Genomic DNA, 17649 nt, shown 5'->3' with positions numbered 1-17649 from the left:
AGATTGGCAGACAGGGATTGAGGGAACTGACCGGAGCACTGCTAGAGCGTTGTGTTCAGCTATACAGTGATTTTGCCATTTGTTGCTGTGCAGCTCTTAAGCCTCTTTTTTGGGGGGCCCTTTTGTATTTTGTGATATTTTGCACATCTTAAATTGCTACCGAAAATGCAAAGTTACTTGCAATCATGATCAGAACTGTGTAAGCACGGTGTCTATTTGTCAGCAATTGGAATAGAATATGTATAAGAAGTGGCATTGTGGATGATTTTCTTCGCAAGTATTTAATCTCTCCTTTGTTCTCACAATAAAATGCAAAGCTAACGATACATAACACACATAGCTTTTCAAGCTATCCTCTAAAGAAAAGGAACCTCGGAGAGCTGACATTAAAAAAAAAAAAAGTGTAAAATCCATCACAAACCTAAGTCCCTCCGAAAGAACACCGCATTTGTCGTGCTGCTCAGAAACCCAGGGGAAAGTGTCAGACGAGTCATTGCAGCCAACAATCACCTGAGGTCGTCTTCCAGGAATTCAATGGGAACATGTTCCAGAACCTCTGAGAATCTTCCAAAATTTCCTTCCCAGAGTCCCCTCCCTCCGCTAGTCACCGTAGTGCGTCAAAGGCCCATAGTCGTCATAGAAGGGGGAAATGTACATCGCGCGATATTTGGCCACGGGATTTGAAAGTTAGGGATCACACGCAGCGCATGCGCACTGGCTCTACCGCTGGGCTGCACGCGGGTAGGTAGGCAGGAACTCAGAGGAGGGGGAGCAGAGCGTGCTGGTGTCTTTCCCCCTCCTCCCCGCGTTGAGCGTGGGTCTGCGGGTGGCTGGAAGTGCGGAGCGCGAGGCCTGGCTCGGCGTCCCCGACACGCGTAGACTGCAGTGGGCGCCCTCCTGCTCCTCCACGAGTTGGGGTGCAGCAGGCGCGCGCCCTGGCGTCGGGACCTGAGCTCCTTTTCCTCTTTAGCATTCGCCCTCCGTACACACACCCTACTCCCCTGAGAGTTGGTCTTCGCGCCACGGCGCGCCCCTCCTCACCCGGCCCCTCCCACCGGCCCCCCGATCCAACTCGCTCCAGGTCCATAGTTGGCTTCATCCCTGGTGGCCCTGCTTGGGGGCGGAGAAGATGGCTGGAGGACGTCTGCTGTTGGGGGGCGACTTCCTGTCGCCTCCGCCGCTGCTCCCCCTCCCGCCGCCGCCGCTGCCGCCCCTCCCGCCGCCCCCGCCTGAGCCAGTGCTGGAGCAGTGGCGCTATAGCCACGAAAGTGACTGGCAGTGGGCTCTGCGACGCAGCTTCATCTGTCGGCACCTGCACAGCTATCCCGGGGCTGCCCTCGACCAGCTCCTAGCCCTCTCCGCCGCCTGGACCAACCACGTTTTCCTGGGCTGCAGGTGAGGAAGGTGCGCGGGTCCGGTTAAGGAACAGGGGTAGGGGATCGGTGATGGGGATTGGGACAGGATACAGACGAGGGTTTAGAGGCTGGAGATTTGGAAATGCTGGAGGACACTGTTGTCTTGGGGAGGGGGTTGGCCGAATGAGGTGGCAGGGGATGATGACATAACGGCTAGAAGGGTGTGAGGGGTCGCGGGAGAAACCCCTCCAAGACCAGGAATGGAGATAGAGGTGTACTTGGAAGAGGAATCATCACCATTATAGAGGTGAACATTGTGGTGATGGTTCTGGAGGGCGTGGGAAATGACAAATAGCCGAACTCGGACCTGCGTAGGATCTTTCAAGGATGCGGTATCCGCAGAGAACATCCTACAGTCACGGTTTCTAGGGTCCGCGGGGGTGGGGGCGCTGCGGTTCTAATCCTAGTCCCCTGACCACTGTCTTTCCATCCCCATTAAATAAAACAACAGCCCCCCAAGCTGGGTTTTACTGTCTCCTCCCGGGAAGGCGGTTTGTATGAGGTGTCTCAGCCGCAGGGTCTGCCTTGCTTGTAGATTTGCGTATAATATGTGTGGAAGCAAACAAAGAAATGGATATATCTACCATAAAAATGGGTTGCCCTCCTTTCACCTTAATTATGATCAGAAGGATTAACATTTAGCATTGGGTGAGATTTTAGGTGTGCGTTTATGTGTGTGTGTTTGCCCCTCCCCCCTTTTCTAAAACCTAGTGCGCATTCTGAACAGGCCTCTTTGAAAGCTCTTCGCATTTGATGGAGACTGGAGACTGCAGTATGGTTCCAACGCATTTTTTTAAAAACAGGACTACTAGGAGCTCTGTGTTTCAGAACCCCCAAATCTGTCGTATATTAGACTAATCATTCCTTTGATCTACTGAGAGGCTTTTTTTTTTTTTTTACACTTGTCTCACAGTGAATTTTTTATTAGAAAGGATGAGATATTTTGGAAAATTATCAGATCAAATCCAGCCAATTCAGGTCCAGAAATGACTAACAGATACAGAAAAATAGGATTGTCCCCCTTTCCCTTAATTGTCCAACATGGTATTCAGTGTGATACTTTGAACTCATCACAAAAATTAATGTGTTTTTTTTATCTTCTCTAGGTTAGTGTAATTTCTGCCTCCAGGGATAATGATTATTTCACTTGAGGAGCTGGTTACAACTGGGGAAGCCTCAGTTATTAATCAAGTCAGAAAAATCTAATTGACCTTCATTTAATAATGTTGTTTTTGCAGTTAAAGAGGTACCTTTATCATAGATCTTAATATTAAAGAAGGCCATGGGGAATCTGAATCCTAAAAAATATCTTACATGGTAGGATAATATCCTTTGTGTTAATAAATCTTACCTTCCCACTAGAATGTAAGCTCCTTTGGGGAAAGGGTTTATGCTTTTTTGTTCACACCTTTATTCTCAGTGCCTAGAAGAGTGCCTTCTGCATAATGGCTGCTCAATAACTATGGGTGGAATAAATGGATAAATATAGGTTTATAATGTAAAAAATATTTTAAAATTTATGTATCTCACTTAATACAACAGCTTTGGGAATTAGGTGGTGTCTCATTTTTTACAGCTGAATCAATGGAGGCCAAGAAGTTAAGTGACTTTTCCAAGGTCCCACAGTCTTCTGATACTCTTTCCACTGAGATACACCTGCTATATTTGGGAAGGATGGACCAGGAATGAAAGCAAGTAACTGACACAAACCACATCATTATTATGCATCAGGATTTCATTCCAAAAACAGCAGCCTTATACATAAGTAGGGCATGAAAAACACAAGCCAGGCCAATGGTAGTCAGTGTTAAGAGCTCAAGCTTCCAGGGCATTTTATGTGTGTATGTGCACTTGCCAAAGCATATCACCTGTGTATAGTATATATACTATTGTCACCATGTGACATTGTAGTTAAGTCAGTTCAGTCAATGCAAGTTGCCATAACATTATCAAATAGCATAACAGCCCTATCTGGTTAGAGCACAGGTGGGCTGAAGGCTCCTGGGTTCGATTCTGGTCAAGGGCATGTACCTTGGTTGCAGGCTCCATCCATGGCCCCTCCGTGTGTAGGAGGCAACCAATTGATAAAAAACATCAATGTGTCTCTCACATCGATGTTTCTGTCTCCCTTCATTCCACTCTCTTTAAAAATCAGTGGAAAAATATCCTCAGACGAAGATTAACAAAAAAACAAAAGCAAAAAAAAAAACAAAAAACACAAAACAAACCACACCAAAAATATATAGCATAACAGAAAAGTAATGTTTGCATTATATCTAGTTTAGATATAGGAAAAAGAAGAGGCAGTAAAGAATTTTGGAAGCTAGGAACCAAGTGCAGTCTTCCATTTTAGGCAGGCTTTATATTAGCTGTCATTTTCAGGTGGGGAAAATCTATGTACTTGTTAATGTTGATGTTGGCAGAACTCTTGTTTTATGGTCTATTTTGTGACAGAAGACTTCTTTCTCTCAAGGGAACTGCAGAATACATGGTGAAAGCGCCTATTCTAAACTTTACAGTCCATCCTTGACTTTTAGAACAGGTTGTAAACAATAGCAAGAAGGGAACTTGTTGCATTTTCCCCTCCATCTAGCAGAACTTTTTGTGTTCTGTTTCAGTTCTGAACTCCTAGGACAAGGTTATCTTGAAAATTTCTTAATTATAAGACAAAGCCAGGAGGGGCTCAAATGTGCAGGAAGGCAAAGCATGTTTCATTCTGTTGGTGGTAATGGGATTTTCAAGGCACAAGTTTGAATACTGTATCTCTTTAACTCTAACAGTGGTTCTCAAATATAAGCAGGCATCAGAATCACCAGTCAGGCCTCTTAAAATACAGATTGCTAGGCCCCATCCCCAGGGTTTCTGATTCAGTAGGTCTGAGGTGAGGCCCCAGAATTTCAGAATTTGCATTTCTAACAAGTTCCAAGTAATGCTGATGATCAAGTGATGCTGTCCAGAGATTATACTATGAGAGCCACTGCTTTATATTAAAGGATTAAATAAAACAATGTTTTCCAGTCTGCCTGTTCATCATTTTTCCATCATAGTCTAGGCAACCAGGAAGCTCAAATAGCTGAAACTATTTCTCTTCACTTTTTTTATTTGTTTCATAAACGAAAACAATGTGTCAAGAATTTTTTTTCTGCAAGCCATTTCTAAAATATATCTTGTGCCCTAGCTGGTTTGGCTCAGTGGCTAGGGACCAAAGGGTCCTGGGTTTGATTCCAGTCAAGGGCACGTACCTTGGTTGCAGGCTCTTCCCTGGCCTGGGTCCTGGTTGGGGCACATGCAGGAGGCAACCAAACATATTGATGTTTCTCTCTGTCTTTCCTCTCTTCCACTCCTCCTAAAAATCAGTGGAAAAATATCCTCAGGTGAGGATTGACCCCCCCCCCAAAAAAAAAAAAGAAAAAGAAAAAAAATATCTTGTGGCTAATGAAAAGTTAGTACAGTCTTCTAATCAACTATATCTTTAGCACTTAAATAATAATTCATATGAATGCCTAGGGATCTGCATAATATGTACTTAAAATTGTGGATAAATGTATATATATTTAATAAAGCAGAATGTTTGGTGAACTGGAGCATTCAGTTTTCCAATCATTCTTCATCGACAGGATTAGAATCAGAATCCTGGACTATTGATCTTCGATGTGATACTAATTAATCAGGAAAATATATCTTAAAATGCAACCAGCTTTGCCACCTTGATTATTCGTCCCTTCTTTTCCTTGTTGATGTGAGGCATTTGCAGATGCCAATGGGCTCATGCTGTAAAACTAACTTTGCACACAGTAGGTAGAGGGCATCAGTTACCACTAATGAAGTGGGAGTGGGAGCATTCAAAAGATTTATCAATAATCTGGTTGTTTGTTATTCACATATGTTAGGAGTCTTATCAATGGTTTTGAATAAATTCTATATAATAAAAGGCTAATATGCAAATCAACGGAACAACCAGTCGCTATGGTGCGCACTGAACACCAGGGGGCAGACGCTCAAGGCAGGAGCTGCCCCTTGGTGGTCAGTGTGCTCCCACAAGGGGAGTGCTGCTCAGCCAGAAGCTAGGCTCATAGCTGGCGAGCATAGCAGCAGTGGCAGGAGCCTCTCCCGCCTCCACAGCAGGGCTAAGGATGTCCCACTGCTGGCTTAGGCCCGCTCCCCCTAAGCCATCAGTCGGACATCCCCTAAGGGCTCCCCAGACTGCAAGAGGGTGCAGGCCGGGCTGAGGGACCGCCCCCCCCCTCAGTGCATGAATTTCGTGCACTGAACCTCTAGTAATTTTATAATTGGCAATCCTAATCTTTGCTGAGTTTTCAAACCTCAGCTTTCTTACTTGGATTTAGTAGACCCGGTTTAATATATTAAAAAAATTTTAAAGCATCTATTACCGAATATTTATTAAATTTCAGGTGCCATTATATATCATAAATATGCACCTACGTGTACCTATTTTTGTTCAAGAATGTAAGTTCATGAACTCAGATGATTTTGTCCATTAGAAATCATTTTTTTATGTGGTAGGCATGGTGGAACAGTTGAATAGCATCCTGATTTCCAAAAGCTTGGTACATAATAAGCTACCTTTGAAAACCCTAAAGACCTGCTGGAGATTTTTGGTTTTCTTTTGTAAACATTTATAACCAAATAGGTAAATTAACAGACTTAAATATATAATATGCATGCATCTTAAAATTACTGTATTATACTTGCCTTAATGATATTTTTCATAATGATCCCTCCAAAGACAGAATTCTATATGGCCATTAAATCTCATATGGTAATGACATGGAGAAAAAGCTTACAATATAGCAGATTAAAAACAAACAACCCTAGCTGGTTTGGCTCAGTGGATAGAGCATTGGCCTGTGGATCAAAGGGTCCCGGGTTTGATTCTGGTCAAGGCACGTACCTTGCTTGGTTGCAGGCTCCTCCCTAGCCCGAGCCCTGTTCAGGGCTCATGTAGGAGGCAACCAATCGATGTGTTTCTCTCACATCAATGTTTCTATCTTTCTCTCCCACTCTCCCTAAAAATCAATGGGGGGAAAAAAAAGAACAAACAAAAAAAAACCCTCACCAGGGTGCAAATCAACAAAGATGATCTGATAGTGATTAGGTGGCAGGCGGGAAGAGAAGTATGGAAAATATAGAAACAGGAATAAAACATAAACCCTCAAAATGTTGGTGAAATGATCAGTGGCTGGGTTTATAGGTGTTTTTCTAGGTGGATGCTCTAAAACTTCTGGAGTAAAGGTATTACTTTTAAATCCACTACAAAAAAATACACTATAGAAAACTGAGTACTGAAAGCTTTATTGTCTTGGTTCATTTCAAATTTGTGAAACCACTTCTTTATCCCTGGATAGCTACTCTCTGGAGAATTTTAGAAATGGAAATGAAATCCTAGTGGTCTTAGTAAAGACTCCAGATTGCTATTTTCATTGTCCTTAGTCAAGTGTTAGGCACTATAAAGTCTTTTCCATTATTGTTTGAGCTGGTTGGGCTTCTTCATTATTAGGACTTTCTAATAAAGGACTCAGAAGCTGACTGTGCTGGCAATCTATACAAAGGTTTATTTTTGTAGCCTATGGATGATGTTGAATTTTGCGGCAAGTGTACTGAATAGGAAACAGTAAGTAGGTATAATCATTACTAATGCTGGAAGAAACTGAGGGAAAAGTTGAGTGTGAATGGAGTGAGCCGCAAATGCATCATTCATGCACACTGGATTATGACATGCTTACCATTTACAGTTTTACACCCTATTTGGAATCAGGCTATAATTGAAGGCCTGGAGAGTTTTTACTGCAATTCAAGGTGAGTGGCTTGGTTGTAGTACTAATTTTGGTAATAAAGGTAGTGTTCCAGTTTAGGATTTGTAGACTGTTACCTCATTTTCATAATCTCTTGTTTTCATCTCATACCTTGGAAATTGTACTCCCAAATCTGAATGGAAGTGATATATAGAACATTATAGGCTATGTTTGGGTAAGAGTAAATGAAAATAAAATTATTCTTGGCATTTAAATACTGGTGTTAGTAGCAGCAGTAGCAATTAACAATTTGAAGTGCAGATTACAACTGGGCCTACTTCTAGTAATCTGTCTTGACTTCTCTGCTTTTCAAGGAAAGACATCTGATGGGTATGGAAACTATTGTGCTGCAAATGGAAAATGTTATCCTCCTTCAAGTTCAGAATCTAGTCATATAAAGGTGTGATAGTTAGTTATTTTCAGAACTTTCTTCCTATATGCCACCAGGAGTCTTTTTTTTGGTCTTAGGCTGGGAAAGGCTGAAGGTAGGAAGGGTGAGTAGATTCCCTTAATAACAAAAATTTCACTTGAGCCCATATTTTTGTTTCTCTGCAATGAAATGATATCCTTTCAAGTAGCCAACCCACTGCTTAAGAAATCCTTTTTAAAATTGTGTGCTTTAAAGCGCTTTATTGTGGAAAAAATCAAACACATTCAAAAGTAGAAGAGTTTAATGAACACCCATGTGCCCATCACTCGGCTTCAGCAATTATAACAGTCTGTCATGCTGTCCTCCTTATTTCATCTATTTTGCTCCCAGTTTTTTTTGTGGGAGATAGTCTGGAGCATATTAAAGAAAATCTTGACAGCATTTCCCCTGTGAGTAAGAATTTTTAAAAATAGAGTCACAATACCTTTATTCACACTTAACAAAATTAACAATAATTTCTTAAAATCATCCAATGTCTAGTCCAGGTTCAGTTTTTTCCATTTGTTTCAAACTCTATATTTACAGTTGGTTTGTTTGATTCATGATCCAAACAAAGTCCACACATATTTGGTTGATCTGTCTCCTTTAACTTAGAAACAGTTCCCCTTTCCTTTTATTTTCATTTTACTTATTTGATGAAGAAATTGGGTTGTCACATAGCGTTTCCTTCATTCTGGATTTGGCTGGCTGGATTCTTGTTTTTTAAATCTCACCCGAGGATATGTCTTTATTGTTTTGAGAGAGAGAAGAGAGAGAGAGAGAGAGAGAGAGAGAGAGAGAGAGAGAAGTGTGAGAGAGAAACAGCTATTGAAGTTGCCTCTCATATGCTCCCCGATGGAGGATCGAACCTACAACCTAGGTATGTGCCCTGACCGGAAATCAAACCCACAACCTTTTAGTGTATGAGATGACACTCCAACCAACTGAGCCACTTGGCCAGGGCTGGCTGGCTGGATAGGTTCTTATCATGGTTTTTAACATGTTTCTGGGAGTTAGGGGCTTGATTAGGTTCAGGTTTAATTACTTGGTGGGTAAGTACATTTTATAGATAGTTCTTTGTCCTATTATGTGATATGGACATCAGGGGCACAAGTCTGCTTGTCCCATTTTTAGTGATATTAAAAAGTTGGGCCCAGTCTGCATGGCTCAGTGGTTGAACATCGATCTGTGAACCAGGAGGTCGAGGTTCCATTCCCAGTCAGGGCACATGCCCAGGTTGAGAGCTCGATCCCAGTGTGGGGTGTGCAGGAGGCAGCAATCGATGATTCTCTCTCATTAATGTTTCTATCTCTCCCTCTCCCTTCCTCTCTGAAGTCAATAAAAATATTTTTAAAAAGTAGGCTGTCATATTTTTCTTTTTAAAGTATATTTCATTGATTTTTTACAGAGAGGAAGGGAGAGGGATAGAGAGTTAGAAACATCGATGAGAGAGAAACATCCATCAGCCGCCTCCTGCACACTCCCTACTGGGGATGTGCCTGCAACCAAGGTACATGCCCTTGACTGGAATCGAACCTGGGACCCTTCAGTCCGCAGGCTGACGCTCTATCCACTGAGCCAAACCGGTCTGGGCCAGGGCCACTTGGCTGTCATATTTTTAATGGAAATTTTTATTGAGATAATTGTAGATTCACATGTAGTTGTAGGAAATAATACAAAGAGATGTCCTGCACTCTTTACCCAGTTTTCCCAATGATAACATTTTGTAAAATTATTGCATAATATAACCAGGATAATGACATTATTAGAATCCACTGATTTTACTGAGATTCCCCCAGTATTACTAGTACTCGTGTGTGTGTGTTTTATACAATGTATATCACATGTTGTAGGTTTTTGCATCCATTACCACAGTCGAGATATTGAACAGTTCCAATACCATAAGAATCCCTCACATTTTATAACCATATCTATTTTCTTCCTACTCATACACAGTATTGCGTGCATCAATAGTTTATTCCTTTTTTGCTGAGTAGTCTTCCATGGTATATATACACTGAGTGGCCAGATTATTATGACCTCTGAGGCCCGGTGCATGAATTCGTGCATGGGTGGGGTCCGGCCAGCCTGGCCAGGGGGAAGGGACATGGGTGGTTGGCCGGCCTGCCTGCTGGTCGAACTCCTGGTCGAGGGGACAATTTGCATATTAGCCTTTTATTATATAGGATATACACTGAGTGGCCAGATTATTGTGCGTTCAGAGATCATAATAATCTGGCCACTCAGTGTATATCAGAGTTTAACCATTTACCTGTTGAATAAGATCTGTACTGATTGCAATTTTTTAAAAATATATATTTTATTGATTTTTTACAGAGAGGAAGGGAGAGGGAGAGAGAGTTAGAAACATTGATGAGAGAGAAACATCAATCAGCTGCCTCCTGCACACCCCCTACTGGGGATGTGCCCGCAACCAAGGTACATGGCCTTGACCGGAATTGAACCTGGGACCCTTGAGTCCACAGGCCAACGCTCAATCCACTGAGCCAAACCAGTTAGGGCTTGCAATTTTTTACTGTTACAAATACAGCTCCTGTGAACATTCATGTACAGGTTTTTGCATGAACATATGTTTTCATTTCTCTGAGATAAATGCCCAAGAGTGTAATTGGTAGATCATGTAATTGCATGCTTAATTTTATAAGAAACTTGCAAGTTCTTTTCCAGAGTGACCAGACTGTTTTACAGTCCCACCAGCGATGTGTAAGTGATCCAGGTTCTCTGCATCCTTGCCAGAATTGGGTGTTGCCACTATTTTTTATTTTAGCCATTGTGATAAGTGTGTAGTCATATCTTGTTGTGGTTTTAAGTTGCATTTCTCTGGTGGTTAATGATGTTTTCAATGTGCTTATATGCGATCTGTATTTCCTTTTTGGTAAAATGTTCTGTTCATGTCTTTTGTTTGTTTTTAAATATGATTTTTTTACTGTTGTGTTTTGAGAGGCATTTCTATTAGATACTAGTTTTTTTGTGAAGTGTGTGGTTTGCAAATATCTCTGCCAGTTTGTAGCTTTTCATCCTCTTAACAAGGTTTTTTGAGAGCAAAAGTTTTTAATTTTGATGAAGTGCATTTTATCAGTTATTCCTTTTATGGATCATGCTTTTGGTATCAAGTGTAAGAACTGTTTGCCTGGTCCAGATCCTGAAGATTTTCTCCTGTTTTTTTTTTTTTTTACAAGATTTATAGGTTTACATTTTACATTGAGGTCTGTGATGCACTTTGTATAAAGTTTGAGTTGTAGGTTGAGGTTTTGTTTGTTGCCTGTGGACGCCCACTTGCTCCAGTACCATATGTTGAAAAGGCTATCCTTCCTCTGTTGAATTGCTTTTGCAGTGTTGTTAACAATCATTTGAGCATGTTTGTGCAGGTCTATTTCGGTGGTTTTCCCCATCAACTTTTCACCTAATAGGCTTAGCAGCTATTGATGGATCATTTATTATTGCATTATGGGTTGCAAAATGGTAGTCGTCTTTCATCCCTACACTTATTAGCTGGGCTGCTTCTATAAAAGAGATTTTCTTCATCAACTCTTTAGTTGCTCTGAGGTATAATTTATATGGAAATTGCCAAATAAATACCTGCTTTCTTCCTTAATATTACCCATTTTTGGAATAATAACTTGATTTCCTACCATCCTCCAAAGGTGACCAATAATGAGTTTGTAAGTACATTTTTGAGCTAATGGATTTTTAACATATTTGATGTGTCTCAATCCACTGCTGTTATTGTTCTTATTGATACTCAAGTTGGCTTATTTTGCCAATGGGAGGCTATTCAAGTTGGCTTCTGAGTCCATTTGATCCAATTCCTGAAGTCTTTGACAGCTTCCCTGTTTTCAGGCATAAGAATATGCCAGGTTCATCTTACATATTTCTTGCCCCAGACTTGGAATCAGCCATTTCTCTAAGGACTCTTGATTCTTTTTCATGGAAATGATAGAGATCACAATCTGGATGTTAACAACCCAGCAGCTCTTAACACTCTTAGTACTTTAATAAATATATCAATGTAATAATTTGCATATAATATACACATATGATAGAGGAAAAATAAATCATGCATTTATATGGATACTTTCAATTCAAACTTAAAGATAAGGTCTTGGCTTACATTTCTTTTTTCTTTTATTGATTTCAGAGAGGGAGGGAGCGATAGAAACATCAATGATGAGAGAGAATCACTGACCAGTTGCTTCCTGCACGCCCCACACGGGGGATTGAGCCTGCAACCCGGGCATGTGTCCTGACTGGGAATCGAACCGTGACCTCCTGGTTCATAGGTCAACACTCAACCACTGAGCCACACCAGCTGGGCTTATATTTCTTTTTTTTTAAATAACTTAAATTTTTATTTTTCAATGATAGTTTATATTCAGTATTATTTTTTATTGATTTCAGAGAGGACGGGGCAGAGAGAGAGAGAGAGAGAGAGAGAGAGAGAGAGAGAGAGAGAAAGATCAATGATGAGAGAGAATCATTGATCGGCTGCCTCCTGCACGCCCCACCCTGGGGACGGAGCCTACAATCCGGTCATGTGCCCTGACTCGGAATTGAACCTTGACCTCCTGGTTCATAGGTCAATGCTCAAACACTGAGCCATGCCAGCCAGGCACATTCAGCATTATTTTGTATTAGTTTTAGGTGTACAGCATAGTGGTTAAACAGTCATGTACTTTATAAAGTGTTCCTCCAAATATTTCTAGTACTCACCTGGCACCATACATAGTTATCGTATTTTCTGTGCTGTACTTTACATTCCCATGATTATTTTGTAACTACAATTTGTACTTCTCAATCCCTTCATCCTCTTTCACCCAGTTCCCAAACGCCCCTCCCTTCTGGCAACCAACAGTCCACTCAATGTGTCTGTGAGTCTGTTTCAATTTTTTTGTTCATTTACTTTGTTTTTTATATTCCACATATAAGTGAAATCTTATGGTATTTGTCTTTCTCTGTCTGACTGACTTCACTTAGCATAATACCCTCTAGGTCCATCCATCCTATCACAAATGGTAAGCTTTTAATTCTTTTTATGGATGAGTGGTATTCATTGTGTATACAGGGTGTCGCAAAAAATGTATATATACTTTAACAGCTCAATGTTGAAAATGAAATGCATTTTAATAAACACTGCCTTTATAATTATTCAAAGTGTGCGTATACATTTTTGAGGACATCCTGTATATATGTACCACCACTTTTTTATCCATTCTTCTATTGATGGGCACTTAGGTTGCTTCCATATCTTGGCTATTGTAAATAACGCTACAATGAACATAAGGGTGCATATATTCTTTTGAATTAGTGTTTTAGATTTCTTTGGATATATTCTCAGAAGTGGAATTGCTGGGTCATAAGGCAGTTACATATTTAGGGTTTTGTTTGTTTTTAATATATTTTTATTGATTTCAGAGAGGGAGAGGGAGAGATAGAAACATAAATGATGAGAGAGAATCATCTTTCGGATGCCTCCTGTACGCCCCCCACTGGGGATCAAACCCACAATCCCGCATGTGCCCTGACCAGGAATTGAATCATGACCTCCAGTTCATAGGTTGACGCTCAACCACTAAGCCACACCGGCCAGGTACATTTTTAGTTTTTTGAGGACCCTCCATACTGTTTCCCATAATGGCTGCACCAATTTGCATCCCCACCAACAGTGCAAGAGGGTTCCCTTTTCTCCACATCCTTGCCGGCACTTGTTTGTGGATTCATTGATGATATTGGCTTAAATTTCTTGATTTTATGTTTATATGGCTTGAAATGACAGTACCATAATTACTCATTTGATAGGTAAGTATTTTAGGGCCGATTCTTCAGTTTTATAGCCAAGATACTCTGTTAAAAATGTCCTGTGGGAACAATGATAAAATTGGCTCATTTTAGAAGCTTTTTAAAAAACTACATTCTTATCTGTTTTAATGGTAGATTATATTAATTTAAATAGGTATAGCCCACGCTTGATGGAAAAAATTCTCCAAATGGCTGAAGGTATTGATATTGGGGAGATGCCTTCATATGATCTGATGCTGTCCAAACCTTCTAAGGGTCATAAACGTCACCTCTCAACATATGATGGTGAGTATACTTGTTTCTGGAAGATGGGATTTGAAGAAACGACATGGCCTTTTTTTTTTTTTAACATTATGAGATTGGTATAACATTCATAACATTGGATCTTACACAAATGTAAAAACAATTAACTTTTAGTTATGCACAGTTGGGTATTTTTTGAGGATGCTAAATAGATCTGAAGACTAAGAATACTGAAGTCACACTATAATGCTATCCTTAAATTCCACGCCATGAACCTCCCTCTAAATAGAAAAACCTTATACTCTGATCATTTGAGCATCTAAGTAACTAAATCCTCTTGGATGGGTCCAAGATGGACCAGCTTTCTACTGAATACTGTTGGAGGGAAGAAGCTCTGGTGTCTGGTATAGCCTCAACAGAGTTCTTCCATAGCTTTAAATTTGATATACCTCATAAAACATTAGTTTCCAGATGTTGCTTGTTCTAGAAATAAAATGTAGCGAACATTCTTGGGTGCATAACAGGTCAGAACTAAGATTTTGAAGTTGAAAACCTTTGGGATCTTTTGAGAATTATTTTTATTTGAGTTTTAGTCACAACTATGTGTAAAGCACCATCGCAGAGTCACTCACCTCTGATACAAAAAAAGGGAAGCTTTGCAAATGCCTCTGGTCATCATCTGTGTTGCAGTAGAGCCACCTGTTCCATTTGCAGTCCTTAAGGGAGCTTTTCAGCATAGGTGGTGTGAGATTAATACTGGAACAACTTCTTAGTCTGTACACATCTCCTGTGCTTTAACTCATTAGACGCAAAAGCAACTACCATCGTGCATGGTGGTGACCTGCATACTTGATTCAATGGCATATTTTCTATCAAGTCCCTTCCCTTACACACAAAAGGACAGGAATCATCCCCCCTTATGCTGGAACCTTACATTGATATTTGAATCCCATCACCTCAAGATCTGAAGTTTCTGTGATAGGAAGTATCTTGAACCAAAAATGAAGCTTGCAAATAATACAGTTGGTACTATTTTCCTGCTTGGTTCTTTTGAAATATTCCCTCTTTAATGAATTGTAAATTTCACTCATTCTATAGGTCAAAATCCTCCTAAAAAGCAAGCCGGTTCCAAATTCCATGTGAGACCTCGTTTTGAGCCTGTACATTTTGTAGCTAGTAGTTCAAAAGATTTTGAAAGACAGGAAGATCCTTATGGCTCTCAAACAAAAGAGGTAAATGAACAAACACATTTTGCCAGAATGCCAAGAAACAGCTACCAAGATTATACTCAAGACTCTTTCAGTGTACAAGATGGGAATTCTCAGTATTGTGATTCAGCAGGATTTCTTTTCACAAAAGACCAGCCTGTAACATCCAACATGTATTTTGACCGTGGGAACCCTGCCCCAAGCAGCACATCACAGCAGGCAAACATGCAGTCAGCTCCTGAGCCTTCACTATCACAGACATTTCCTGAGTCAGTGGTAGCCGAGAAGCAGTATTTTATTGAAAAATTAACAGCGACCATCTGGAGCAACCTTTCTAATCCAGAGATGACTTCCGGATCTGATAAAATTAATTATACATACATGTTAACTCGTTGTATTCAGGCATGTAAGACAAATCCTGAGTATATATATGTTCCTTTAAAAGAAATCCCCCCTGCTGACATCCCCAAAAATAAAAAACTTCTGACAGATGGTTATGCTTGTGAAGTTAGATGCCAAAATATCTACTTAACTACAGGGTATGCTGGCAGCAAGAATGGGTCCAGGGATCGAGCTACTGAGCTAGCTGTAAAACTCTTGCAGAAGCGTATTGAAGTTAGGGTTATCCGGCGGAAATTCAAACACACATTTGGAGAGGACCTTGTGGTGTGTCAGATTGGCATGCCTTCATATGACTTTCCTCCAGCTCTGAAGCCACCAGAAGAGCTGGTGGTGCTGGCTAAGGATGCCTCTGGGCAGCCAATTTATAATGCTTCTGCCAAACACTGGACCAATTTTGTCCTTACAGAAAATGCAAATGATGCTATTGGTATCCTTAACAATTCCGCCTCATTCAACAAAATGTCAGTTGAATACAAATATGAGATGATGCCAAATCGCACATGGCGTTGTCGAGTGTTTTTGCAAGATCATTGCTTAGCTGAAGGTTATGGAACCAAAAAAACAAGTAAACATGCAGCTGCTGATGAGGCTTTGAAAATCCTTCAAAAAACACAACCCACTTACCCATCTGTCAAAAGTTCACAGTGCCAAACAGGTTCTTCACCCAGGGGATCTGGCAAGAAGAAAGATATAAAGGATCTTGTAGTTTACGAGAATTCTTCAAATCCTGTGTGCACGCTGAACGACACAGCTCAGTTTAACCGAATGACAGTTGAATACGTCTATGAAAGAATGACAGGCCTCCGATGGAAATGCAAGGTGATTCTGGAGAGTGAAGTCATTGCAGAAGCAGTTGGAGTGAAGAAAACTGTCAAATATGAAGCTGCTGGGGAAGCTGTGAAAATCCTCAAAAAGACCCAGCCGACGGTCATTAACAACTTGAAGAAAGGAGCTATTGAAGATGTGATTTCAAGAAATGAAATTCAGGGCCGCTCAGCAGAGGAGGCTTATAAACAACAAATCAAAGAAGATAACATAGGGAATCAGCTGCTGAGAAAGATGGGGTGGACGGGTGGTGGTTTAGGTAAATCTGGTGAGGGCATTCGGGAGCCAATCTCTGTTAAAGAGCAGCATAAGCGGGAAGGGCTTGGTCTTGATGTAGAAAGGGTAAATAAAATTGCCAAGAGAGATATTGAACAGATCATCAGAAACTACGCCCGCTCCGAGAGCCACAGCGATTTGACTTTCTCTACAGAGCTGACTAACGACGAGCGGAAGCAAATACATCAAATCGCCCAGAAATATGGTCTTAAGAGTAAGTCTCATGGGGTAGGCCATGACAGGTACCTGGTGGTAGGTAGAAAAAGACGGAAGGAAGACCTACTAGATCAGCTCAAACAGGAAGGCCAAGTGGGGCATTATGAGCTTGTGATGCCTCAAGCAAATTGAGATCTTACTAATTTATTTTGTAAATGCCTAATGAGGCATATCTGTGAATTAAAGAAATGCTACATGTTCCAGTTGCAGAGTATATTCATTCTTAAGATGTTTCACCTTGTTCATTTCATATAGAGCTTTATTAGATATTGGAACCTGAAAAATTATGTCTACTTGTATTAGCTTAATCCAGCAGATGATATTGTGCTGTTACCGTTTGTGTCTTTGATATTGCTGTGTCCCTCAGATTTTAGTAGTTTGTACAAAGCAAGAACGCATATCCAAACGGAATTTCACCCTGAGAAAGAAATTCCCATCTTGAAGGGCATAGCACAGCAACCCGCAACAATATGTGAAGTTGATATTAACAACAATAAAACTTAATTCCACACTTAAAATGTCAGATCATTTTGTATTATCTATTTTCATCTTTGTGTGAAGCCAGTTATAGAATGTTTAACAGTAACTTGTGCTGTATGTGTAAATGTCCTTATCGACTAAATGATGTAAAACTTTCTTAAAGTGAATTTAGTGTTCGCTTATTTATAACTTCTACTATGTGGTTTTCAGCATATTGGAAGTGTGTATTGTACCTTGTGATATATCAATTTTAACAAATTCTAGTCTTCATGCTGAACGAGCACTACTTGAGAGAGCACTTGAAAACTTTCAGAGACTTTGGTTTAACCTGAAGAAAGGAAGCTGGAACTGTTTGTTCTTGGTGCCTTGCAGAGACTCACAGCAACTCTCCGTTGTAGCTTTCATGCGGTTTGGATGTACAGTGCATCCAGGGCGGCCAGAGCTGTGGTAGAACTTGGTAAAAGACTGAAGATACATTGGTGCTTTGATGAAAAGGTCTGTTGGCTGGTCACTCTCTCAAAAAGCTTATTAAGCTCAAAAGCCAA

General features: G+C 40.7%; 1 protein-coding gene across 1 annotated transcript; it reads left to right on the top strand.

The window, feature by feature from the left end:
* Positions 1–694: 694 nt before the first annotated feature.
* Positions 695–16823, top strand: NKRF (NFKB repressing factor). Its single transcript, XM_008156844.3, has 3 exons — positions 695–1395; positions 13609–13739; positions 14796–16823. The coding sequence occupies exons 1-3, from the start codon at positions 1130–1132 to the stop codon at positions 16754–16756; spliced, it is 2358 nt and encodes a 785-aa protein (XP_008155066.2). The 5' UTR covers positions 695–1129; the 3' UTR covers positions 16757–16823.
* Positions 16824–17649: the final 826 nt, after the last annotated feature.

Source organism: Eptesicus fuscus, chromosome 1, assembly GCF_027574615.1.
Source record: "Eptesicus fuscus isolate TK198812 chromosome 1, DD_ASM_mEF_20220401, whole genome shotgun sequence".
NCBI classification, from domain to species: domain Eukaryota; kingdom Metazoa; phylum Chordata; class Mammalia; order Chiroptera; family Vespertilionidae; genus Eptesicus; species Eptesicus fuscus.
Note: the sequence above shows the minus strand (reverse complement) of the source record. Positions and strands in the feature narration are given on the sequence as shown.